The 26,667-nt window shown below is 34.6% G+C and overlaps 1 protein-coding gene across 1 annotated transcript; it reads right to left on the bottom strand.

Moving 5' to 3' along the window:
• Positions 1–3,764: 3,764 nt before the first annotated feature.
• Positions 3,765–12,144, bottom strand: LOC120122884 (transcription factor PIF4-like). Its single transcript, XM_039141926.1, has 9 exons — positions 11,977–12,144; positions 11,514–11,603; positions 10,677–11,424; positions 10,484–10,582; positions 5,283–5,348; positions 5,129–5,194; positions 4,757–4,981; positions 4,570–4,683; positions 3,765–4,237 (listed from the first exon to the last, which is right to left on the bottom strand). Exons 1-9 carry the CDS (start codon positions 12,126–12,128, stop codon positions 4,229–4,231), a joined length of 1,569 nt encoding a protein of 522 aa, XP_038997857.1. The 5' UTR covers positions 12,129–12,144; the 3' UTR covers positions 3,765–4,228.
• Between the last annotated feature and the right edge of the window lie 14,523 nt (positions 12,145–26,667).

Here is a 26,667-nt window from a genome sequence, read left to right as displayed (position 1 = left end):
ATTTACTGTTAATTAATGAATTAAATTATAAATTGTAATTAACAGCCACACGCTCTAACCAACTGAGCTACTCCAGCTATTTGCTCCTTTGTACACACAAGCTTTAATTTTGGATTTATTAGAATTAATGTGGAAGGGAGGAGGAATCTTTGGAGCATGTCATTCTATTATGGAATTAAAACTAAAAAATATTAAAGAATTAAACTTGTGTAAAATAAATAAATTTTCAAAATAAGAATAATTTAGTAAGATATGTGTTTGAGTAATTATATATTTCCTACGTCAAATATCATAATCTTACATTTTGATTAAATGAATAAAATAGTAATATTCTCTTTAATATAAATACATTACATAATTATATATTATCAAAGTTAATTATTATATTTTATGAATAAAACACGTTATAAAGGTATGATCTACATATATCTAAAAATTACTACATTACACTCTCAACTAGTGAATTCATGTTCATTCATTAAAATTACATTCCTAAGATAAATAGCCACCAAAATTAAACATATATTACAAATTGTAGAATTTAAAATTCAATCAACATTAAATATTGGAGAAAGAGAAACAATAAAATAATTGCATGGCGCATATACCGTTGAATCAAATAATTAAGTTAATATATATTTTTATTAGTCAATTATTATATTTAATATGAAAATAATATATTTTAATATTTAATTTATCTTGTGATTAAATAGGATAACTTTTAAATCGAATTAGATCGAGGATTAATCTTATTACACTCTCACTAAAGATCCTCTACACATCATCCTTGCCCCTCACAATCATTAGAGAATCCCATAGCATCCCTAACCCCAAACAATGTATTTTATCATTCTTTATGTGTTGATTATATTTGTTTATTTATAAATATAGTAATTAATATTTGGATAATACACAAATGATCCTTTGATTATAGGGTGTTTCTTTGTTGACTTCTATGACTATTAAAAGTTACACAATGGTCCATCGACTATAAGACGCTACTTTGTTGAGTCCCCTCGACTATTTAAAGTTAAAAAATATTCACTTGATTATTCATATGTTCCAAACTCATTATTTTTAGTTAAAAGAATTTGTGGTCGTCTGAGTTGGACGTTAACCTGCTCATTGAGATATGATAAAATCTGATCCCATAACAATTTGAGTTGTATTTTGTGGATCGAGTATTTATTTACATTATGCCATCGAGCTAGTACTTGAAACATTATGATGTCAAGCCAGTGCTTGAAAGCAATGGTGGTGCTGATATATATCATTAAAATATAATTTTATCATATCCTAGTAAGTATGTTAACATTCAGTTCAGACGGGCGGAAATTTGTAATGGAAAATGACGAGTTTGAAACACATGAATAGTCAGATGATCATTTTGCAACTTTTAATAATCGAAGGACTTAAGAAAGCAATATCTTATAGTCGAGTGACTATTTTGTAACTTTTAATAGTTTGGGAACTCAACAAAGTAGAGCCTTATAATTGGGGGACCATTTGTGTACTTTACCCTTAATATTTATGTTTGATTATTTTTATCTAATAATTAAGAAATATGTCTATTTATGGTTTATTTATAATTAATGAACACGTTTTTTAATTACAGGCAACATGTTGAATTATATGTTTATTTGAATTATATGTTTATTTTCACATACACAAATATATGTAGTTGGGATAAACCAATACGACTGCAATTTTGAAATTGATACTAACAAAATTCTTAAAAGCTAGAACAAAATTAAAATGAATATAAATAGGAATATTGACTTTTAAAGACTAAATATTGAATTTGTACTTGTCGATTTAGAATTATTATTTAATTCCAATAAGAAATATAATAATATATATAAGAAAAGAGACAAACTACGTCCTTTTGAAGAAAAATGTGAAAAGAAAAAATTATTAGGTACAAAATTATCCATTTTAATTTAAAATCGTCACATGTGAAGATATATATATTTTAAATTGTAAAATGAATTTTCATTATTTTTTAGGTTTAATACGAAATATAAGTGATCAAATTATACTTTAAGTTAACTTTTGGCACTTAAATAACTTTTTGTTAAAAATAGATACATAATATTTTTTTCGTTATAATTTTAGGTGCCTAACAGTTTATCTGTTATACTTTTAGGCGTATACTTGTGACGACCATTAAAAAAGACAGTTAATTGACACATGTCACCTTTGTATATTTCTTGATTTTTTTTATTTTAAAAGAACTGAAAATATTTTTTTCAAAAATACCCTCAAAATTTTCTAATATCTCGAAACACCCCAAATCATCCTAAATTCTCTGTCATCGTTCATCGCCGTTCACAATCCTGTTCCAATTCATACTATTTCTTCAAGGATAAATTTTCAAGTTGAAAACAATCAATTGACCGACTCGAATTCATATTATTTCTTCAAGGAACACTGCTTCAATTCCGATAAAATTTCAATTCCTTAGACAACCTAATCTTGTGAACCCTATCTTCAGGGATAACCCCAGCATGCCTATTTACTCTTTGATGGCGTGAAAGTCGATGGCCTCACTGTTCCCATCTACAAATAAGAGCACGAAGAAGCGGGAGTATATAAACGAAGCATATAACATTTGAAAAAATTGGGATTTAGGGTTTAAATTTAGGAATTTGGGTATTCAGATTTAGGAATTTTTGGGGATTAGGGCGACGATAGGCCGATCAGTGAATGATTCGCTAGGAATGAGTGGTCGACAACGGTGACGGTTGTTGTAGATGCCAACAACGGTAATGAAAGTAAGAAATTTGGGATTTTTGTGATTTTAGAGAAATTCATGATATATATCTATATATAATTTTATTTTGTTTTGTTTTAAAAATAAAAATTCAAAAAAATATAAACGAGACAGATGTCACTTAATCGTGTTTTTTGACGACTGTTACAACGTAGGCATCTAAAAATATAACGGAGAAAACATTATGCACCTAAAAGTGTAACAGAGAAAATGTTAGACACCTATTTTAACGAAAAATTCTTTAAACACCTAAAGTTAACTTAATATAAAGTATAAATACTTATTTTTATATTAAGTATTTTTTTTAATTGGTTGTTTGGTAGAGTAATAAGTAAATATTCATCCTTTAAACTTAAATCGAAGATATAAGTTTAAATCGATTTGTTTTATAAATAGAAAAGAAAGGAGGGGCTAGACGTGTAATATAGACAATCTATGTAATTAATTGGTGCCATTCATATTGATGGTGCATGGGAACACCCTTCTTTGTCACGGAAGTTGGGAGGTTTATAGAAGGATTGAAATTAACATGTTGGTCCACCGTTGCCATCATGTCCACATTGCTGAAGCTGCCATTCTTAATCTCCTCTCGCCAATTTGCAATTGCACTGAGATTTTGTAATCAAACAAATCATTGCCCTTGTTTTTACAAGCAGGCTACTATATGGCCTAGATAGATTGGTAGGCCAATCTAAGGCCGGGCTCGTAACTTTAGAATTCGGTCTAATTAGTAGAATTATAATAAAATCTAACTTATTTTTTTAATTAGAATTTAAGTCAATATTAAACAAGATTAAACCGATTGTATGGATTGTAACTACGGTTGAATTGATTTTTTTAAATGGTTATAAATACCATTTCAGATTGTAAATATTAACATTTAACAATTTCAGTTCCTGCATGCATAGTTCTCTTTGGATTGAACGAGTATGCAGATTCAGATTGCAAGCAAAGAACAAATAGATCACCATTTCATACATATTAAGCGAATTTGAATGTTCAAAAGAATAACAGCAAATATCTAATCTATTATCATCCTTGATTTTATATAACACGAGAACAACCAAACTTCCTCTTACATATATATGTATGTATGGCGATTGCTGTCTTATTTGCCAAAATTCCACCAAGCAGCAGCACAGTAGAGATGTCATGTTTCATCCTGAAATCGAATCTGAGTAACAAACTGAATGGAACAATCCCGTGAAGGGCGCAATATTTTATGTTAGGCAACCCTTTCGGTCCATCCCTGGAACAATCCAATGCCTGCTTCTGTTGAGTCGTTATAGTGGCTGTCTCATTTGATAATATGCATATAGGATATGACTTTAAACTTCTTCGTTGACGATCGGACACTGGACCCTTTGGCATACCTACTGTTTGAAAATAAAAGGCACCGCATGTTGGGCAGTATCAGCTTCTAGCAAGTTACTATGGACCCCCTTTGCTTTAACTTCACTTAGCCTATCAATATCAAATGCATAGAAATTACAATTATGATTTACTGTTGTGGGGAAATAAAGATAGGGGCATAAAGGTTATTTACTAAATACGGAATTGATTTTGAAAATGAAATTATTGGATGACAGAAAAGAGAGTTCATTTTGTTTTGGGATAATAAATAAGCATATCTAACTGGTGCATGCACATAGACCATAGACGTGAAAGTGGAAATGTTTGGTCAATGCCCCCATTATTTTGGGCCCAAGAGGTTTGTTCAATGTCATAAATGCCACATGCACCCCCAAGAATACGATACCAAACGAGCATGAGATATGAAATAGAAACCTACCCACCTTGCCACTTGGAGGAGTGTTATTGGTCGTAGTTAGTATAACATTAGTGGTAGGCGCTAATACTATTGGACTTTGCGTTGGAGTTTGGGAGCCATATCCAAACATATTCATCTGCTGCAACACACATGATAGGATGCTTACAACATACGTATTGAGAGCGTAATGAATTAAATTCCACCAGACATACCTGGGAGGCATTTTGCATACGTTGGAAGCCCAGAAAGTGTGCATAATGGTCGGAAAACGTCGGATTTTGCACATGATGTTGGTGCTGTTGAGTTTGCCCCGTTGCAGCTGGAAGAGGATTGTGCATAGAAGGCGTTGCCATCCCCATCCCCATTCCCATGCGGGACATATAATGTTGTATTCCTGGAAACATCATTGGGGCCATCCCATTTCCCATCCACATTAACTGAAACACCCCCACATCTGACTGTCAGTCACAATATGATACAGTAACTCGAAAATATCGACACGGATTTAGATTGCAATCGCGGTCGTAGACCCGTTTCCTGTCTTCTAACGTGTTTATTATGGTTATAGACCTAATGGATGTTACCTGAAGCTGTAGCTGAAGCGACTTAAGATATTCAATTGCCTCATCTAACATGGATGCCTTGTCAGTCTGCAGCACAAACACTCATTCATTTAGGTTGAAATGACATGTTCTTTAATGTATGATTATAAACCATAGCCTAAAATCTGTAAATGACCTTGTTACAATGAGGTATGAGCTCTTTCAATGCTCGCATCTTCTCGTTGATCCTATCTCTCCGTCTCTGCAACAATATTATAATAAAGTCTATGAGCAAGCTAACATACATACACGCATGCATGCATGCAGATATTGTTAGGAAAATAAACCGAGTACAAGTAATTTTCCTATAACCAGATTAGTGAGAATGCGAAATAAAAGCGGAAAAATAATACCCGAAAATTGATAACGGAGTTCAGCCAATTGTGCTTACGTCTCCGGGCTGCTGCAGATCTTTTACTAAGAGAGAAAATTTACAGGTGTTTACAAAACACTCACTACTCACAAGAAAGCTCTCTAGTATATGAAGAAAGAAATGTTTTGGGATGATTTTGAAGCTAAATGGGTAAGGGTATTTATAGTAGAAACTTAGGGACTAATCTTTGAAAATACCCTAAAGTGCAATGACTAAAGTGAATTTACCCATTCCTATTTTCAACAAACATCTACCAAAATTTTACCAAACTTTGAAAAAACATTTTCCAAAGTTGGTTGCCAAACTTTGAAACTTTTAACAATCTTCCACTTGAAGACTGATTTTAATATGTCTTCACACCTCGATCAATGCAGCAGCATGTCTGGTCTTGTTATTCTAGCATGCCAACTGAAGCTGAACACAACTTCAGTTTGTCCGTAGTCACCGTCTTTGTCAACATGTCTGCCGGATTTTGAGCTCCACTAATCTTTTCAAGTTTCAAAATCCCATCTTCCAGAAGAGACCGGATAAAATGATATCTCAATTGTATGTGCTTTGTCCTGGAATGAAAAGACGGATTCTTTGCTAGATGGATAGCACTTTGACTGTCGCAATACAAGATAGTTTTCTTGTTTCTTGCCTAACTCTTCCAAGAAACTTTGGAGCCAAACCATCTCCTTGCTGGCTTCCGTAACAGCGACATATTCTGCTTCAGTTGTGGAGAGAGCAACTATCTTCTGTAGTTGAGAAACCCAACTCACTGCAGTTCCTCCTAGAGTATAGACATACCCTGTAGTGCTCCTTCTGATGTTGACATTTCCGGCTAAGTCAGCATCTACATAGCCTGTCAGTATCATATCTCCACCTTTGAAACAAAGTGCTTTGTTTGTGGTACCCCGAAGATATCTGAGGATCCATTTAACTGCTTCCCAGTGTACCTTGCCCGGATTATTCATGTACCTGCTAATAGCTCCCACTGCATGAGCAATATCTGGTCTGGTACAAACCATGGCATACATCAGACTTCCAATTGCTGAGGCATACGGCACCTTCACCATGTGTGCACGTTCTTCCTCCATCTTTGGTGATTGGTCTTTGGAGAGTCTGAAATGAACACCTAAAGGTGTACTTACTGGTTTAGCATCTTGCATGTTGAACCTGGAGAGTACTTTGTTGATGTACTCAGCCTGCGATAACATCAAAGTCCCCGACTTTGTGTCTCTCTTGATCCTCATCCCAAGAATCTGCTTTGCAGCGCCCAGATCCTTCATAGCAAACTGCTTCGACAATTTTTGCTTCAAGTTTATGATCTCTTGCATGTTTGAGCCTGCAACGAGCATGTCATCAACGTACAACAATAAAATAATGAAACTATTGTCGAACCTCTTGATGTAGCAACAATGATCTGCTTGGCATCTGGTAAAACCACTGCTACTCATGAAACTATCGAACTTCTTGTACCACTGTCTAGGAGCTTGTTTTAAACCATACAAGCTCTTCTTCAACCTGCATACCAGGTTTTTCTTGCCTGCCTCTATGAAGCCTTCTGGCTGCCTCATATAGATCTCTTCCTCCAAATCACCATGAAGGAAAGCTGTCTTTACATCTAACTGCTCGAGATTTAAATTCTCCGCAGCTACAATTTTCAACACCAGTCTGATTGTAGACAGTTTTACGACTGGAGAGAAAATTTCATTGTAGTCAATACCTTCTTTTTGCTGAAAACCTTTGACAACCAATCTTGCTTTGTAGCGTTTTCTCCCATCTGTTCTTCTTTGATCCTGTAAATCCACTTGTTATGGAGCGCTTTCTTGCCTGGTGGTAATTCAGCTAATTCCCACGTCTGATTTGACATAAGCGAGTCCATCTCATCTTTCATGGAAGACTCCCACTTGACTGAATCCTCCACCTGCATTGCTTCATCATAGCACTCTGGTTCACCATTGTCAGTCAGCAACAAATAGTGCAAAGAAGGCGAATACCGTTGGGTTGGTTTAGGAATTCTGGAGGAGCGTCTCAGTTCTGGTGTGCCTGGTTCTTCTTGAACTGCTTCAGGATTGATCTGAACATCATTTCCAGAAATCTCCTCGAACTCAGCAAATTCCTTTGTTTCAGCTTCGGTATTACTTGATTCTGCGGTTGACCTATCTTTGTACATCACATTTTCATTGAAAATGACGTCTCTGCTTCTGATGATCTTTCGATTTTCGTAGTCCCAAAACCGGTAACCGAACTCATCACCACCGTAACCAACAAAGACGCATTTGTTGGACTTGGCATCAAGTTTACTTCTTTCAGCAGAGTTTATGTGTACATAAGAAATACAACCAAACACTCTTAAGTGTGAAAGGTTTATTTCTTTCTTGCTCCAAGCTTCCTCTGGTATTCCGCCATCCAAAGGAACTGAGGGCCCACGGTTGATCAGGTAAGCTGCAGTGTTGATAGCTTCAGCCCATAGAAATTTGGGTAATCCGGCATGTATCCTCATGCTTCTGGCACGTTCATTCAGAGTTCTGTTCATGCGCTCTGCTACGCCATTCTGCTGCGGTGTTATGGGAACTGTTGTCTCCATCTTGATCCCATTGTTTGCGCAGAAATCTCTGAAACTACTGTCTCTGTACTCTCCTCCATTGTCAGACCTCAACCGCTTGACTTTCAAACCAGTCTCATTTTCCACCATGGCCTTCCATTTTCTGAAGGTATCAAAGACTTCTGATTTCTTCTTCAGAAAATAAACCCACACCTTCCTTGTTGAATCATCGATGAAGGTGACATAATATAGTGAGCCTGCAAGAGATGGAACAGGGGATGGTCCCCATACATCAGTATGAACCAATTCTAACCTTTCTGCCTTAGGAGTCTTGCCAATCTTTGTAAAACTGACTTTCTTTTGTTTTCCAAAGATGCAATCCTCGCATAGTCCGACATCTACATTCTTTAGATCCGGCAGCTTCCCTTTTGACAGAAGTATCTTCATTCCTTTCTCGCTCATATGGCCGAGCCTTTGGTGCCATAGGTTTGATTTTCCATCAGCATCTGCTACTGCAATGATATTCTCTAAATTGGAGGTTACATAGAGAGTACCGGTCTTCTTACCACGAGCAATGACGGGTGCTCCTTTGGTAATCTTCCATTCACAGCCTGAAAAAGTTGTACTATATCCTTCTCCATCAAGCTGCCCAACAGAAATCAGATTTCTTTTGAGGCCAGGAATATGTCTCACTCCTGTCAGCTTCCAGGTGGTCTGGTTTGGCAGCTTTAGTCGGATGTCTCCTTTTCCGACGATCTTCAAGGTTTCATCATCAGCTAGATGAACCTTCCCAAAATCACCACTGACATAGTTCTCCATGATTTCTCGGCATGGGGTGGAGTGAAAAGATGCCCCTGAATCCAAGATCCATGATTCAATCGGACTGTTGACGCTTAAAATCATTGCATCACCTGTCTCCTCCGTCATGTTGGCAGATTCCTGTGCGCCGGTATTTTTCTTCGGTGCTCGGCAATCTCTTTTGAAGTGACCCTTCTTGCCGCAATTATAACAGGTAAAATCTTTATTTCCTGTTCTTGATTTGCCCCTTCTGGATTTTGATCTTCCACGATTTGAATTTCTTTCTGAAGTTCTCCCTCTAGACTCCGTGTGCAAGGCTGAGGAGGTTGATGCTTCACCCGATTCTCTTCGTCGAATTTCTTCACTCAATACCAGATCCCGAACATCGTCGAATTTTAATTTGTTGTTTCCCGACGAACTGCTGACTGCTGTAACAGTAGCATTCCAACTGTCTGGTAGAGATGATAAGAGAATTAAAGCTCGAACTTCATCATCGAAATCAATTTCCACTGAACTCAACTGGGTTGTGATTGTGTTGAGTTCATTTAGGTGTTGTGCCACCGATGCCCCTTCCGCCATCCGCAAATTGAATAATCGCCTCATCAAATGAACTTTGTTTGAGGCCGATGGCTTCTCGTACATACTGGAGAGAGCCGCCATAAGACCCGCCGTGGTCTTTTCCTTTGCTATGTTAAAAGCAACATTGCGGGATAATGTCAGTCGGATAACTCCGAGGGCTTGTCTGTCGAGAAGAGCCCAATCTTCATCCTTCATGCCCTCTGGTTGCTTTCCTGAGAGAGGTTGATATAGATTTTTCTGGTACAAAAAATCTTCAATCTGCATCTTCCAAAAGCCAAAGTCCGCACCATCGAACTTTTCAATTTTCACATTCCCTTCGTCTGCAGCTATCGCTCCCACTCGAATCTGGCTTCGTTTGGATCGTTTCTGACAATTCTTGCGAATCACCGTGTATTAGAACACCACCGTCGACAAACTCGTATCGCCGACCGAATTTCACTATTCACGAAATTCACTATTCACGTGAATAGTAATGAATAGTAACATCGCAGAAAATTTGACAAAATTCACAACCAAAAGCTCTGATTACCAGTTGTTAGGAAAATAAACCGAGTACAAGTAATTTTCCTATAACCAGATTAGTGAGAATGCGAAATAAAAGCGAAAAAATAATACCCGAAAATTGATAACGGAGTTCAGCCAATTGTGCTTACGTCTCCGGGCTGCTGCAGATCTTTTACTAAGAGAGAAAATTTACAGGTGTTTACAAAACACTCACTACTCACAAGAAAGCTCTCTAGTATATGAAGAAAGAAATGTTTTGGGATGATTTTGAAGCTAAATGGGTAAGGGTATTTATAGTAGAAACTTATGGACTAATATTTAAAAATACCATAAAGTGCAATGACTAAAGTGAATTTACCCATTCCTATTTTCAACAAACATCTACCAAAATTTTACCAAACTTTGAAAAACATTTTTCAAAGAAACATTTACCAAACTTTGAAAAAACATTTTCCAAAGTTGGTTGCCAAACTTTGAAACTTTTAACAGATATTCGAGTCTTTGTAAGCTGTAACTAAACGTAAAACTTGTGAGATTCGAATTATGTTCCTACCCTCTCAGATAAATTATGAACTTCGGCTGCTCGACTCCGGCGAGAAAGGCCAGATCGTTGGGGTGGATTATTTGCAGCAGCAGATTGAAGTTCAGCGGCCTGAAGAAGTAGACAAACAGTTTTATGTTCATACCTGAAATTACAGCTCACGTTTAAACGGAAAACTGTCAAGGACAGTGAAAACGAGTTTCACCTCACTTTGGCACTCATAGTCCTCCCCGTCTCTGCTCTTCCTCTTATGGCTACTCACGAATCCAGACCCACCTGAAGAACAAGTAACAGTGGGTTCAATAGTCTTGGTTTTTCCTTTCTTGCTTTGAACAACCCCTCTTCGAGCATCATCTTTCGATGTCTCCGTCGATAAACCGGTCACCGTAGTTCCGAAACCATTGCTCGATCCTCGGCTAAAGTAGATATCGTTACGAACTTGATTGCTGCCACAATAACTTGATCCAACCGCCATTCCCGAACACTCAACTTCTGTTGGTATTGAACTGCCACCGTTACTCTTGCTTAAATCTTGTAAATTCTTCTCTTGTGCCGAATTGAGCTGAAAATTGGGAGGCGGCATCGGCACGGGATTCCCACGAAACTCCGGCATTGAATAATTAACATTAAGTTGGTTTGAATTTGCAGTAGTTTGATGATGACCCGGTAATTGTCTGCTGGACTTATTATTGTTATCAGCTTCCACTGGATCAGACGAAGGGAGTTGAGAGAAAAAATTGGAAAATAACTCTTTCTCAAAGGAATCTTCAACAGGGTATTGGATCCATGACACTGTTTCATCATCATGAATTAGATTACTTGAATTTCCATATGATAAACTACCCGCTCTTAATGTTGGTTGATCATTATTTTGTACTTGTTTTCTGTGATTTTGGCTGCTCAAAACTACCTGACCATTTTCCCATAATAACTCCACCAGTTCATTATCTTGACTGCAAAATTTGATAAACAGAAAAAGAATAAATAATTTCAAGAGATAGCAAAATATTGAAAAGCAAAGCTAAGAACATATGGTGCAGACCCCATTGATTTTCTGTGGTTGGAGATTGGGAGCTCAGACTCAAAATTCCAATCAGGAACTGAGTGGTTCATGGCTAAGCTGACAGATACTCTGCAAACCAAAATCATTATTAGTTAATTAACACGCAGATGAAACAACAAATAAATTATTAGTTAATTAAAAATACTAGTACTAATAACTAAGATTCTGTTTAATTCAAAAAATTAAATAAAGTTATGGTAGAAGAGTAGGAGGGGAAAGAGACCATCAATCATATTAATATTATTTTATATAATATAGTATGAAAAGAGCAAAGCTTTTTGTAAAGAAATTGAAAACCCATTATGAAAACTATGCAGAAGAAAGCTGCAGAAAATTATAAGAAAGTTTCTTATTCATTCTTGCCCTGTTGTAGTTTTCAGTTTGAAGACAAGCTAACAAAGTCGGAAAAAAAAGAATGAACCTTCAAAAGGAAAACACTAACCTGGAAATGAAAAGAGAAGAGAAGAGAAGAGAAGCAGTGACTCCAGAGAAAAGCTGAAGGTGTTTGTTTGTGTGGGAAAATTGAGAAGGGAAGAAGAAATAGAAGGCGAAAGGCTGAAACAAATTCTGGTGTAACATCAAATGCAATTTCATTTATTTATTTTGGTAATTAAATTCCACGCGGCGTGTGGTTTGGATTATGCTTTTTTCATGAATCTGGAAATCTATAAGTTAACGCCCATGGAGTGTGTGATCCGGCAGAGGGAACGCCACGTAGGCAGAGCATATGGTTCTGATTGGCTAATGAATGATGAATGGGACAATACACATTCTGTGACTTTTACGGTGGCTGCAGAATAAAGGTGTAGCGTCGTTGTTGAAGAATCCTGAATCTAATTTAGCTGCTTTATGTGAATATGGTTAATACATCGAAACATGTTTAAACATGTTGAAATCAAAATTCATTTGAATTATAAAATAGTTTATACAATTTTGAAATTAGTATTAAAACAGTGTATAAAACAACAAATAATCATAATAAGTGGATGTTCTAAGAGGAAGGCATCTAGTTGACTACATGGAGCGTCATCATATAAATGACATAGACTTAATTCTTGGTATATAATAATAATTAGGAAAGTGGACATTTTATTTTGTCAAATCAAGATCTATGCAGGTCTATGAGTTGGATATGTCGTGTACTTTATGTTATCTTCTCATCTCTTTTATATAATAATGGCCATAGAATCTATGCCTATTTCTATCTACTTTCAGCATATCGATTCACAACTTGCAGATGTATACACTTTCTTTTACCCACTATAAATGGGTATAAATTTGATGGTATGTAATAAATTTTAAAAGATTAATGGTATTAAGGGTTATTGTTTGATATGCAATTCGTGTAAAATTAATTTTAGATAAACTATTTATTTTCATTCTAAATTTAAAATTTAAAATCTTAACCCTGAATCATAAAACTTAAATCCTTAAATTTTAACCTAAACTCTAAATCTTAAATAAAATCCATAAACCTTAAAATAGACAATTTTTTATAAACTAAACTTTACACAACCCGTGTGTATAATATAATTCTTCTTTTATTAATTGCAAAATTGATATGAAAGATATCTTAATTACATTAAAATATTAAATATATATTTTATAATGGATAAATAACTTAATTTAGATTAATCGACAAATAACTCAAATATTAGTAGTTATAAAAAGAAAGGTTTATATAACAAATTAACTCCGACCGAATTAGACGATAATCAAGTTTATACATGAAATTATCTTAACATAACTCAAATATGAGTTTTGATGTTTGGTATTAATTTTCGCCCTTTAAAATGGCCGTTTAAGGATGCTTGTAATGCTATCTAATTGTGCAAAATTCAAAAAATGCTCTATCAGGCATAAAGTAGTGATACTTTTGGATAATGTTTCGGATTTTGCACAAAAAGATAGCACAACAAGCATCCTTGAACGGTCATTTTAAAGAAAAGAATTCATACCAAAATCATATGATACTTTTGTGGAACCCAAACAATAACTTGAGTTCGTTTCCCCCCCCCCCCATATATAAATCAGCCTATTTCGGATTAGACAATAATAAAAATTACTATTTTAAGTAAAATGTGTCCTAATTAAACGCTGAATTAAAAATTCGTATAAACACTAAAAATTTTGTTGATTAATAAAATAGCCAACAACATGGGAAGACAGTCGGATGGCTTCTTAAAGAATGGAGTAGATTACCAACAAGAATTGGTTCAAGAGATAAACAACTTGATATCGCTTAAGCAAGGTCTTAAGTTTGAGTCCTTGTGCATGCAAAAAATCTCTACCGAGAGACTCACCCACCAAAACGTGTGCAATGCGGGTCAGTCCAAATTAATGATATTGATTTTCATAGGAGGTAACGTAATAAACGTTTGTCGATCCTAATTGAATGGCTTGGGAGGTGATGGTTTAAGCTTGGACGTTGCGCGTGTCAACACATGATCATTGTGGATGTGTTCGCACAAATAGTAGACAATTAGTATGTGGTCGCCTGCAGGTTAGGATGTTTGCACACTCCTTATGTTCGCGAGTAGTATCGGTTAAGCTCAGGTTTGCGGATCTATTAGTCCACGGGGTTATTAGTTCACAGCTAATAACATATTTAATCATAAAGTTTTTGCATAATGAATCAATTAAGATGCCTTTTCAATTCAAAAAATATTTTTGATCACAAAATTTTAAATAAGTGCTCAATAAATAATAGGGTAAACTACATAAATGGTCACTAAGTTTTGAGTAAATTTTTTGTTTTCTCACTAAAGTTTCAAAACTAACAAATTGGTCACTAACATTATCAGTTTATAACATATTGGTCATTAACATTATTGTTTTGTAACAAATCGATAACTCGACATTAGCATAAGTTAATGTTGATTGTCCCTTAAACTCTTTGTTGACTGCCACCTCTTTAATTTTAAATAAAGAAAACTCAATTTATAAAAACTAATTTACCATCTTTGAGTTTTATCATCCCTAAAACCCATTCATCTCTTATGCAAAAACATATTACAAGTGAAGATGAAAGAGTCCATGGACATCAATCCACCAGATTGACATATGTGTCCCATGTTTCTCCCATATTTGTACAAGCTCCAATCAAGAAAGGTTTTTTCGATTTTATGGTCGATTTTCGCATGAGAGGAGTTTATGAAATTGTTTCAGAGACATCAGTTGCTCCAATCGAACAAGTTAAACTTCTAATCCAAAACCATGATGAAATGATCAAATTCGGGTTGTGTGACTAATGTTGAAACTTAGAAGCACTTTTAAGTGCATTAATGCATCTGTTGAAATAAATGAAGGTTTTTAAACGACTGCAGTAATGAAATCAATTTTATTAGAAAGGAAAAATCATTCATTTAGTCCCTAAACTTTAGGCTATTTACAAAGTAGATCCCTAAAACTCAACTATAAATAACTTAGCCATTTATCATTTCTACATATCCAAATAATTCCATTATTCTCTCATACATTAGAGAAATTGTTTTTGTTTTATTCTTGTTAAATCGAGAGAAGTTGTAACTCTTGATTTCTTATAGTGAAATTCTTCTACATTTGCCCGTGGTTTTTACCTTATATTATTTAGGGGTTTCCACGTAAAATTTTTGTTTCCTTTATATTTATTATTATTTTCTAAAATTATTAGTTATGATTTTACTCTATTCAACAACTGTATTCCGCAACAATTGGTATCAGAGCCTGATTTGAGTGTGTAACATCTACTTATTGTCTTTGTGGTTGCTACTAACAGGTAGATTCTCTAACATAAGAAAGTAATAAGATATTATACATTCTTCAAAGGATCTAGGGAACTATTCACATTAAATAGTGAAATAGTATGAGCTATCTGTAATAGAAGCTATGACAACGAAATTTGATATTGAAAAGTTTAATGAAAGAAACTTTTCACTATGGAAATTAAAGATGAAGGCTATCATGAGGAAAGATAATTGTTTAGCGGCTATCAGTGAAAGATCGACAAATTTCACAGATGATAACACATGGAACGAGATGCATGGAAATGTTATGGAAAACCTTCATTTAGCATTAGCAGATGAAGTATTGTCAAGCATTGAGGAGAAGAAGACAACCAAAGAGATTTAGGATCATCTTAATAAATTGTATGAGGCCACATCGTTGCACAATAAACTTTTTCTTAAGAGGAAATTGTACACTATTCAGATGTCAAAATCTACTTCAGTGACAGAGCACTTAAACGCGTTGAATATTTTATTTTCTCATATTGCATCTTTAAGTTGTACAATAGTAGAACAAGAACGTGATGAACTTCTGCTTCAAATCTTACCTGATATGTATGATCATCTCATCATCAATTTGAAAAATAGTAATGTTACTAGTCTAGTCTTCGATGATGTTGTAGCTGATGTTTTACAAGAAAAAATTAGTGCAAGAGCAAAGAAGACAGACAAGTGAATCTGTAACAAGCAGAGACATTGACAGTGATGAGACGTAGATAACTAGAATGTGACCAAAGTAGCAGTCACAACAATGGTAGATCAAAGTCAAGAAGTAAGAAGAATTTAAATTTCTACAATTGTGGAAAGAATGGTCACTTGAAGAAGGATTGTTGGTGTTTACCTAAAAACTCCAATCCACAAGGAATTATTGCAAATCCTTCGGATGATGATAATGCTTTAAGTTGTGAGGCATCAACAACCATGAAAGGTAGAAAGATATTTGTAGATATATGACTTACTGATTTAGGAGCCACATATCACATGATCTCAAGAAGATAATGGTTCAATTATTATGAACCTATCTCAGGAGGATCTGTGTACAATTACAATGATCATGCCTTGGAGCTTGTTGGCGTTGGAACCATCAAATTGAAGATGTATGATGGAATAATTAAAGTTGTTCGAGATGTGCGGCACATGAAAGGATTGAAGAAAAATTTATTATCTTACGAATTATTGGATAATAATGCAAGAAAGATTGAAACAAATAAATGAATCATGAAAGTGTTCCATGGAGCGCTTGTAGTGATGAAAGGTGAAAAGATAGCAGAGGATTTGTACATGTTGAGGGGAAATACCTTGTTAGAAACATAAGCTTGTAGTTCATATTATACAATGTTATGGCTTCAGAAACTTGGAAACATGTCAGAACAAGGAATGAAATTCCTTGTAGAGTAAAAGCTACTTCTGGGGTTAACAAATGTATCACTTACTTTGTGTGAACATTGCATTACAAGTAAGTAACATCAGTTAACATTCAACACATCAAATTCTAGAGGTAATGTTGTTCTAGAATTGATTTATTCTGATATATGTCAAGCACCGATTACATCCCTAGGTGGAGCAAAGTAGTTTATCTCATTCATTGATGACTACTCTAGGAGATATTGGGTGTATCCTATAAAAAAGAAGTCATATGTATTTTCAACTTTCAAAGCTTTCAAAGCGCGGGTGGAACTCGATTATGGAAATAAAATCAAGAGTTTCAGATCAGATAATGGAGGTGAATATACAAGTGATGAATTTGATGACTTTTGTATAAAAGAAGGCATCAAAAGACAGTTTACGACGGTATACACTCCTCAACAAAATAGAGTTGCAGAACGGTTGGACATAACTCTATTAGGAAAAACAAGAGCAATGTTGAGGGCTTCAGGCCTATAAAAACAATTTTGGGCAGAATAAGTAAATACCACCTATTATTTGGTGAATTGAGCTCCATTAATTGTAATTGAGCTGAATACATCGATTGAGATGCGGACTTATAAACCAGTTGATTATTCAAACCTCCATGTTGGAAGTATTGCATACGTGATGTGCAATTCCCAAGAAATTTTAAAGCTGGATCCAAAATCCAAAAAAATGTAAATTCTTGGGGTATGCTGACAGAATAAAGGGGTATCGCTTGTAGGATCATATTGCCCGAAAAGTGATTATCAGTAGGGATGTTATCTTTGCAGAAGATAAGCTACAAAGAAAAGAAGAAGATGGCAACATTAAAACAGAAAAGTCAGAGACTACTCATATACATGTTGAAAATTAGTTTGAACAAAGAGATTCTTTTGAAACAGAACCAGAACACAATGAACTAGAACTAGAGAATTATGAAGCTTCAACAACTCGTCAATCAGATCGTGTGAAAAGACGTTCCAATTTCCACTCAAATTATTTTATAGAAGGTAATATTGTATACTGTCTTTTAACAGAAGACGGTGAGTCATCAACATTTCAAGAGGTAATGCAGGAAAACATTGAAGCCCTTCACAAAAATAAAACATGGGACCTTGTGCCACTATCACAAGGAAGAAAGCGACAATAAATAGGTCTTCAAAATAAAGTAAAATAGTGATGATCAAGTGGAGGTATCGTGCAAGATTGGTGGTCAAAGGATATACTAAAAAAAGGTATTGATTTCAATGAAATATTTTCTCTTGTGGTTCGACTAACAACGGTTCGGGTAGTATTGACAATGTGTGCTACATTGAACTTACATCTAGAGCAGCCAGATGTTAAAACAACTTTTCTTTATGGAGATCTTGAAGAAGAGATTTATATGCTCCAACCTGAAGGTTTTGATGAAAAATAAAAGAAGAACTTGGTTTGCATGTTAAACAAATCTCTATACGGTCTAAAGCAGGCTCTAAGGTGTTGGTATAAGATATTTGATTCATTCATAATGTGCCTTGGATACAAAAGACTTAATGTCAACCCTTGTGCTTATTTTAAGAGGTTTGGTGATAATTTTTTTATATTATTGTTGTATATGGATGACATGTTAGTTGCAGGCCCCATTAAAGATCATATTGAAGAATTTAATGCATAATTGACTAAGGTAATTTGAAATGAAAGACTTGGAACAAATTCTAGGGATATAAATTCACCCAGATATAAGTAATAGGAAAGTTTGGCTTTCACAAAAAAATTATTTGAAGAAGATCTTATCACGATTCAACATGTAAGATTTTAAGCCAATTTCTACCCATCTTCTTATTAACTTCAAATTTTCCTCCAATATGAGTCCTAGTAGTAAAGAAGAGAGGATAAAGATGTCTCGAGTACCATATACATCAACAATGGGAAGTTTAATGTTTATATACAGGACCAGACATTGCACAAGTAGTAGGAGTGGTGTTGAGTTAATCGATCGACGAAATTAGCCAAGAGGGGGGTGAATTGGCAATTAAAAATTCGGTGGAAGCTTTTGCAGAAAATTGAAAAGATTTGCACAGCGATTTAGAGTGGTTCGACTTTCTCAATCAAAGTCTACGTCCACTACCTTAGCTATCCACACTAAGGATTTTCCAATAAATTCACTAATTTGTTCTTTCTTTTGAGGCCAAAGAGATAACCTTACAACACCCTCAAGAATATACCCCAATTCTTGAGAACACTCTTTTCCCAAAGAGAATATTACAAATTTGCAAACTTACAAGGAAAACCTCACAAGGTAAGATGTTTGCACAATTCTAGAACAAGAAAAGAACACTCAAAGATAATTACAAATGAGCACAAATGGTGTTCTTGAAAGCAAAATGAATATTGAAAGGAAAATTGGCTTGATTTGCACAAACTTGGTGTTTGATGCTTTCTCTCTTGTTTCTCTATGATTTCTTGTTGATCAAGGGCTTCAGAACTTGTTTAAATACACCTTGAATCACTTCTGAATGTTGGGGATGATTAGTGAAGATCATATAGCCGTTTTAGTGTGAAAACAATTAATAAAACAGTTTGGAGCGTGGGGGGAATCGGTACCCCCTATGGGGAATCGGTTCCCTAAGTGTAAAATTCAAATATTTCGACCGTTGAACAGGGGGGAATCGGTACCCCCTATGGGGGAATCGGTTCCCTCCGAGCATTCTAGAAATCTCGGAGCCAAACCATTCAGGGGGGAATTGGTTCCCTCTGAGCAATCTGAAATTTTTGACTTTGAAATGGTTCGAAATACTTTGAAAGATTATTTTGAAATTGTTTTAAGATTAAAACTTAATTTTACACTTAAGTAAGGATTAAAAATGATTTTTGAAATATTTGGAGTAATGTTTTGATATTCGAATAATTATATCGAATATACTTAGAAGATCATTTTGGAAAATCTTAAAATTCATTTAACTTAATTTGTTATATCGAAATATCAAAAAGTTTTCAACAATCTCCCCCTTTTTGATATAACAAAACATTTTAGTAATTTTAAGATTTTGAAATCAAGTTTTGAAATTACTCCCCCTTACTTTAACACTTCTCCCATTTATCATTTTAAAAACACACTTAAAACACACTTCTCCCCCTTTTTGTTAAATCAAAAAGATTCAAATAAACGTGAAAAATATTAAGTCAATTGATTAGGTATATGTATGCATAAGCTGCTAAGATCACAATCAAGAGAACCGTTAGCCATTAGTTCCATAATCAATATTCATAAACAATGTGATATGGTAAAATTGGTCATATTTGCTAATAATGATGTAAATGATGCAATAATGAATAAATCACACCAAACATATAAGTTCACACCATCTATAAATTCAAACAGTCCAAAATATTCAAAATGTTAAAACAATAGGTTTGGAAAACAAAGTAAAACATTTAATCATATATCCGGATCAGGAGGAGGAAAACGAGCTCGCATAGCGGCCATTTCGTTAGTGAGGTCATTAATACGTGCGTTGGTTGCTTCATTATTTGCACGCATTTCCCGAAGAATTTCTAATTGTTGAGCTCCCATTATGGATAAATGGAACTCTATAGAATTAAAGCGCGAATCCATGGTCGCATATCGGTAATCAAATGTCTTCATAAAAGATTGAAAAATATGGAGGCATTTAAGTCGATTGTTGTGCTTGCTCTTCGGGTTGCTCCTCGGCCTGCTCAGGTTTATCTTCAGCTTCATCGATGTCTCGCATTAGTTGCTCAAGCTCGAGATCTTCGTCAGCTTCGGGTGGAGCTTGTGAAGAACTAGCTCCCGGAGTAGTTGCAGAAGTTCGAACCCATTCCCCGGTTTTCTTATCCTTAATCCATCCCGCTCTCGTTAAGGAAAGAAGGTTAATTTGTTTCTTAAGAGGAAAAACGACATCTAGACCGACTCTAAGCCCAGCTTTGGAAAACAGATTACTCAAAATACAACCGTAAACAAGAGATGAACAAAGTTTTTTATTAGGAACAAGATTTACGGTTTCAACAATTTCAGCAAAAATAATCTGAGGTAGGTTGATTTTAATATTGTTTTCGAAACAATGTAACCACCAAAGATCTAAGGCTCTAAGAGTAGAATAACGACCTCCAGATGGTCGAAACCACCAAGAAATCATTAGATGAAGAAAACGTTCATGAAGGTCTAGGACACTTGCACTATCCCTTCTTTTATAACGAGATCCTAAAACCTATTTTTCATTTGAAATCCCTTCATTACCTAATCCGAATGTATTGGCTATGTAAGCCGAGTCAATATATAAGAATTGTCCTAGAAGATAGGAACGAATTCCTATGGTTTCAGTTTCAGTTTGGTCTTTAACACAAACGGCATTAGAATAGAAAATACGAACAAGTTGATGGTAAACGATGGGTTCAAGGTCAAAGAGTTTATCAAATTTTCACTCTTGTAAAAGAGGAAGATATTTAAAATTGATAGCTAACATAACTTGACGAGAAGGAATATGTTCTTCCCGGATTTTGTAAGAGTCGAAATATTGATAATACCAAAAACGATGATTTCTAGGACCAGGATGATTGAAACACGAATTTTGGATAGTCAAATTAGGATCAATAGGATTAGGATTAGAAATTGGAATAGGTGGAGGATTTGGAGGTGGATTTGGTTGTCGGTGTGAACGACTAGATGAAGACCTAGCACGTTTAGGATTAGACATGGTGAAGGAAATCGGAATAAATTGGATAACCTGCAATTTTAAAATCAAATGTATGCAATTTAATTAATCCCAAAACTCAATTGAGTCCTCAATATTTCAAGGTTCTCTAAATCAATCCTAATGGGCAAAGTTTTTGAAAAAACTTTTGAAAAATATGGTTTTGAGAAACAATATATGTATAGTTTTCATAACAACAACATAATTTAATCAAAACACAATGATTTGAAAAACAACAATTTTTTTTTAATTTCGAAAATTTAAAAATTTTGGAAAATTCTTGTGTTTTTGATGAAATTAGTTTTAACATCTAGTTTCTAATCACTAAACAATCAATGCCCGATCACTATTTCAACCTAAAACTAATTAAAACTAATCCTATGTTCAAAAACAATGAAATAGATAGTTTAAAAAAAATTTACCTTGAAAGATGAAGATTAAGGGGATTTAGATGTTGTTTGCACGATTTTAATGACTCCAACAGGTTTAGAAGATGATATTTGAAGCGAATTCCGATTAATATCGTTGATTTGAGGCAAGAAAGGAGAAAGGGAGAGAGTTTGGTCGGCAAGGAAGAAAATGGAGGGTTTTTGCGTGTTTTGAAGGGTTCTGCCCGATTTTAACAGAACCCCAGGGGGGTATCGATTCCCCTGTGGGGGGAATCAGTTCCCCTTCAAAGGGGGAATCGGTTCCCTCATGGGGGGATCGATTCCCTCTGCACCAAAATGCTAAAATCCGATTTTAAACACCCAAAATGCTAAATTAATTTTCTCTAATGGTATTGGCAACTCATATATTGAAAAATAATTATGTTCAAACAATTAAATTAATCTTTAATTGATATTTGAACATAAAATTAATTTTTCATCAAGAATCATAAACTTCCCCTAACTAATAGCAATGAATGCAATAAAAAAAAATTACTATTATGAGCATTTTTCAGTATTTATTAAAAGTGTTAAAAAAATATTTCTAAACACTAAGTGAAGATAGGTTGGTCAAACCTAATTCTCTCCTAAGTGTCCAAAATCTTTCCTTGTCTAAGGGTTTTGTAAAGATATCCGCTAATTGATGCAAAGTATCAACATATTCTAGAACTACATCTTCCTTAGTGACATGGTCTCTAATGAAGTGATGTCTTATTTCAATGTGCTTAGTTCTAGAGTGTTGGATGGGATTTTTAGTGAGACAAATAGCACTAGTATTGTCACACTTGATAGGAATGGTACCTACTTCAATTCCATAATCAAAAAGTTGTTGTTTCATCCATAAAACTTGTGCACAACAACTACCGGCTGAAATGTATTCCGCTTCAGTGGTAGGTAATGCAACACAATTTTGCTTCTTTGAAAACCAAGAAATCAGCATATTTCCAAGGAATTGACAAGTACCGGAGGTGCTTTTCCTATCTAATTTGCATCCTCCATAATCCGCATCAGAAAAGGCATGCAAGCTAAAGCTAGAGTCTCTAGGATACCAAAGTCCTAAACTAGGAGTGTCCTTAAGGTATCTAAAGATTCTCTTAACAGCTAGTAAATGTGATTCCTTTGGACATGATTGAAATCTAGCACATAAGCAAACACTAAACATAATGTCCGGTCTACTTGCAGTTAGATAAAGCAAAGAGCCAATCATTGACCTATATAATTTAACATCTATACATTTACCTCCTTCATCTAAGTCAAGCTTTGTTGAAGAGCTCATTGGAGTGTCATGAGGTTTCCCATTTTCCAGTCTAAACTTCTTGAGCATATCTTTGACGTACTTAGCTTGATTAATGAAGATGCCATCTTTTCTTTGCTTGATTTGGAGTCCCAAGAAAAATGAGAGCTCCCCCATCATGCTCATCTCAAACTCACTTTGCATTAGCTTAGAAAATTCTTGGCAAAGAACATCATTAGTAGAACCAGATATTATATCATCAACATAAATTTGAACTACTAATAAATCTTTACCTTTATGCTTTAAAAACAATGTAGTGTCAACCTTTCCTTTTGAAAAACCTTTTTCAATTAAAAAATTTGACAATCTTTCATACCAAGCTCTAGGAGCTTGTTTTAAACCATAAAGAGCTTTTGTCAATTTAAGAACATGATCTGGAAATTTTGAATCTTCAAAACCTGGAGGTTGTTCCACATACACTTCTTCTTTTATAAAACCATTTAAAAATGCACTTTTAACATCCATTTGATATAATTTAAATTCATGAAAACATGCAAATGCTAATAACATTCTAATTGCTTCCATCCTAGCTACGGGAGCATATGTTTCATCATAGTCTATGCCCTCTTCTTGAGTATACCCTTGAGCAACAAGTCTAGCCTTGTTTCTCACTATATTACCACTCTCATCAAGCTTATTCCTAAATACCCATCTAGTACCTACAGTAGATTTATTACTAGGCCTTTCAACTAATGTCCATACTTTACTTCTTTTAAATTGATTTAACTCTTCTTGCATAGCCATAATCCAATGTTCATCATTTAATGCTTCTTTAATATTCTTAGGCTCTATGCATGAGATAAATGCAACATAATTACAAATATTTCTAAGAGAAGATCGAGTTGTTACCCCTTTTGATGGATCACCTATAATTTCACCATCCTTGACATAGTTGTACTCTCTTGGATAAGATGCTTCCCTTTTTTCAATGGTTGGATTCTCAAGAGGATCACGAGTTTCCTCATTTTTCGTTTCTTCCTTTGATGATGGTTTTCCAACTTCATGTCTAACATCATTTGTATTTATAACACATACATCATCATTCACACAAGAATCCTTCCTTGCAAGGGGATTATCATCGAAAACATGTATAGACTATTCTACAACTAAAGTTCTTTTATTAAATACTCGATAAGCTTTAGAATTTAAGGAGTAACCCAGAAAAATTTCTTCATCACTTTTAGCATCAAATTTGCCAAGGTTTTCTTTACCGTTGTTTAAAACAAAACATTTACATCCAAAAGGATATAAATAGCTAATGTTAGACTTTTTATTTTTGAAAATTTCATATGGAGTTTTCTTTAAAATTGGCCTAATCATTACTCGATTAACAACATAACAAGCAGTATTTGTGGCTTCCGCCTAAAAATATTTTAGCAAATTATTTTCACAAAGCATGGTTCTAGCCATTTCTTCTAAAGTTCGATTTTTCCTCTCAACTACTCCATTTTGTTGAGGGGTTCTAGGTGCTGAAAAATTATGACTAATACCATTAGAATTACAAAATTCAATAAATCCAAGATTTTCAAATTCAGTGCCATGATCACTCCTAACACTAGTTATAGAGTAACCCTTTTCATTTTGGATTATTTTTGAAAATGTGATGAACTGTTCTAATGCTTCATCTTTAGTACTTAAAAATAGAACCCAAGTATATCTAGAATAGTCATCTACCAAGACAAATGCATATTGTTTTCCACCCAAGCTAGTAGTCCTAGTTGGCCCAAAAAGATCTACATGGATCAATTGTAATACTCTACTAGTTGATACGTTATTAATGGATTTAAAAGAAACACGCTTTTGTTTTCCTTTAGCACAAGCATCACAGATTTTATCATTATCAAATTTAAGCTTAGGCAACCCTCGAACTAAATCACCTTGAATTAGCCGTTGCAAAACACTCATACTAGCATGTCCTAGTCTCCTATGCCATAACCAACTATCATGTTCATCTTTAGCAACTAGGCATAAATTAGTCATATCAAAAGAATCTAAATGCACCATGTAAATGTTCCCTATTCTATGACCAACAAGCATAATCCGATTAGATGCAATATCAATGACTTTACAACCATTAATTTCAAATAAGACATTGAATCCTTTATCGCATAATTGACTAATACTCAATAGATTATGCTTTAATCCATTCACATATAAAACATTCTTAATTTGTATGGAAGAGGTATTACCTATTGTACCAATACCTTCAATGTGACCTTTTGAATTGTCTCCAAAAGTCACTTCTCCTCCATTTTTGGCGTTAAGCTCAATGAACCGGCTTTTGTCTCCGGTCATATGTCTTGAGCATCCACTATCAAGGTACCATGAATTTGAATTTGTTTCCCGTGCCTTGTAGCAATGCTCCTTTCCCTACAAACATAGATTAATTTTTGATTTTTGGTACCCAAATTCTTTTGGGTCCATATTCATTAGTTTCCAAAATCCTAGTCCCCTTAGGTATCCATTTATGTAGGATATTTTTATCTTTAGTAGTAATGAGTTCTTTAGAAACCCACATACTTCTAACGATTTTTCCATTAGAGGTTCTTTGGGGACCTCTATGATTGTAGTTTCTAAAACTTTTTCTAACAAAGTTGGATTTTGAATTTTCACCTTTTTCAAAATGTTTTGTTCCAACTTTATCAAAAGAAGTTTTAAGATCATCAATTTTCTTTTGATGATCATCATTGATCTTTGAAAGTAAATTTTGCAAATCTAAATTTTTCTTTTCAAACTCTTCTAGTTTGATTTGCAAATCTTTGATTTTACTTTCAAGATCGTTGTTGGTTTTGGATATGAGTTTGTTTTCATTTTTTGATTTTGAAACATCGTTTTTATATTTGAAAAATAATTTCTCATAATCCGAAGCCAACCCATTATATTCCTCTAATAACTCATCATAGGATAAATCATCAAAATCGGATGAGTTAGAGGTTACCTTAGAATCTTCCCCAAATGCCATCAAGCACAAGTTAGCTACTTCTTGTTCCTCTTCATCGGAACTTTCTTCATCGCTCCATGTAGCCACATGAGCCTTGTGCTTATTCTTTGATTGACCCTTTTTCTTCAATTGTGGGCAATCATATTTAACATGCCCTGGCTTTTTGCATTCGTAGCAAATGATTGGGTCCTTCTCTTTTGGTTCATTTTTAAGGCCTTCATTTCGTTTGAATTTTCTTCCTCGATAAGGTCTCATCATTTTCCTGAACCGTTTGGCAAACAATGCCATTTCCTCGTCATCGTTATTCGAATCACTCTCATCTTTTGTGGATTTGAGAGCAACTCCAATGTTTTTCTTCTTCTCCTTCTCCTTTGGTGTCTCGTCAATTTTGTCGAGGTCCACCTCATCTTCGAGCATCATTTCATGAGTGAAGAGTGACCCAATTAGCTCTTTAAGAGTTAAGGACGTTAAGTCCTTAGACTCGATGATTGCCGTCTTCTTTGATTGCCACGATTTTGGGAGGGAGTAGACTAACTTCCTCACAAGCTTTTCATTTGAAATGATCTCTCCATATGATTTGAGACCATTGACAATCGTTGAAAATCTATCCGTCATAGCTTTGATAT

The sequence above is a fragment of the Hibiscus syriacus genome, unplaced genomic scaffold, assembly GCF_006381635.1.
Source record: "Hibiscus syriacus cultivar Baekdansim isolate YM2019G1 unplaced genomic scaffold, ASM638163v2 tig00110388_pilon, whole genome shotgun sequence".
Classification (NCBI taxonomy): Eukaryota; Viridiplantae; Streptophyta; class Magnoliopsida; order Malvales; family Malvaceae; genus Hibiscus; species Hibiscus syriacus.
The sequence above is the reverse complement of the archived record's forward strand: the minus strand, read 5'-3'. Positions and strand labels throughout refer to the sequence as shown.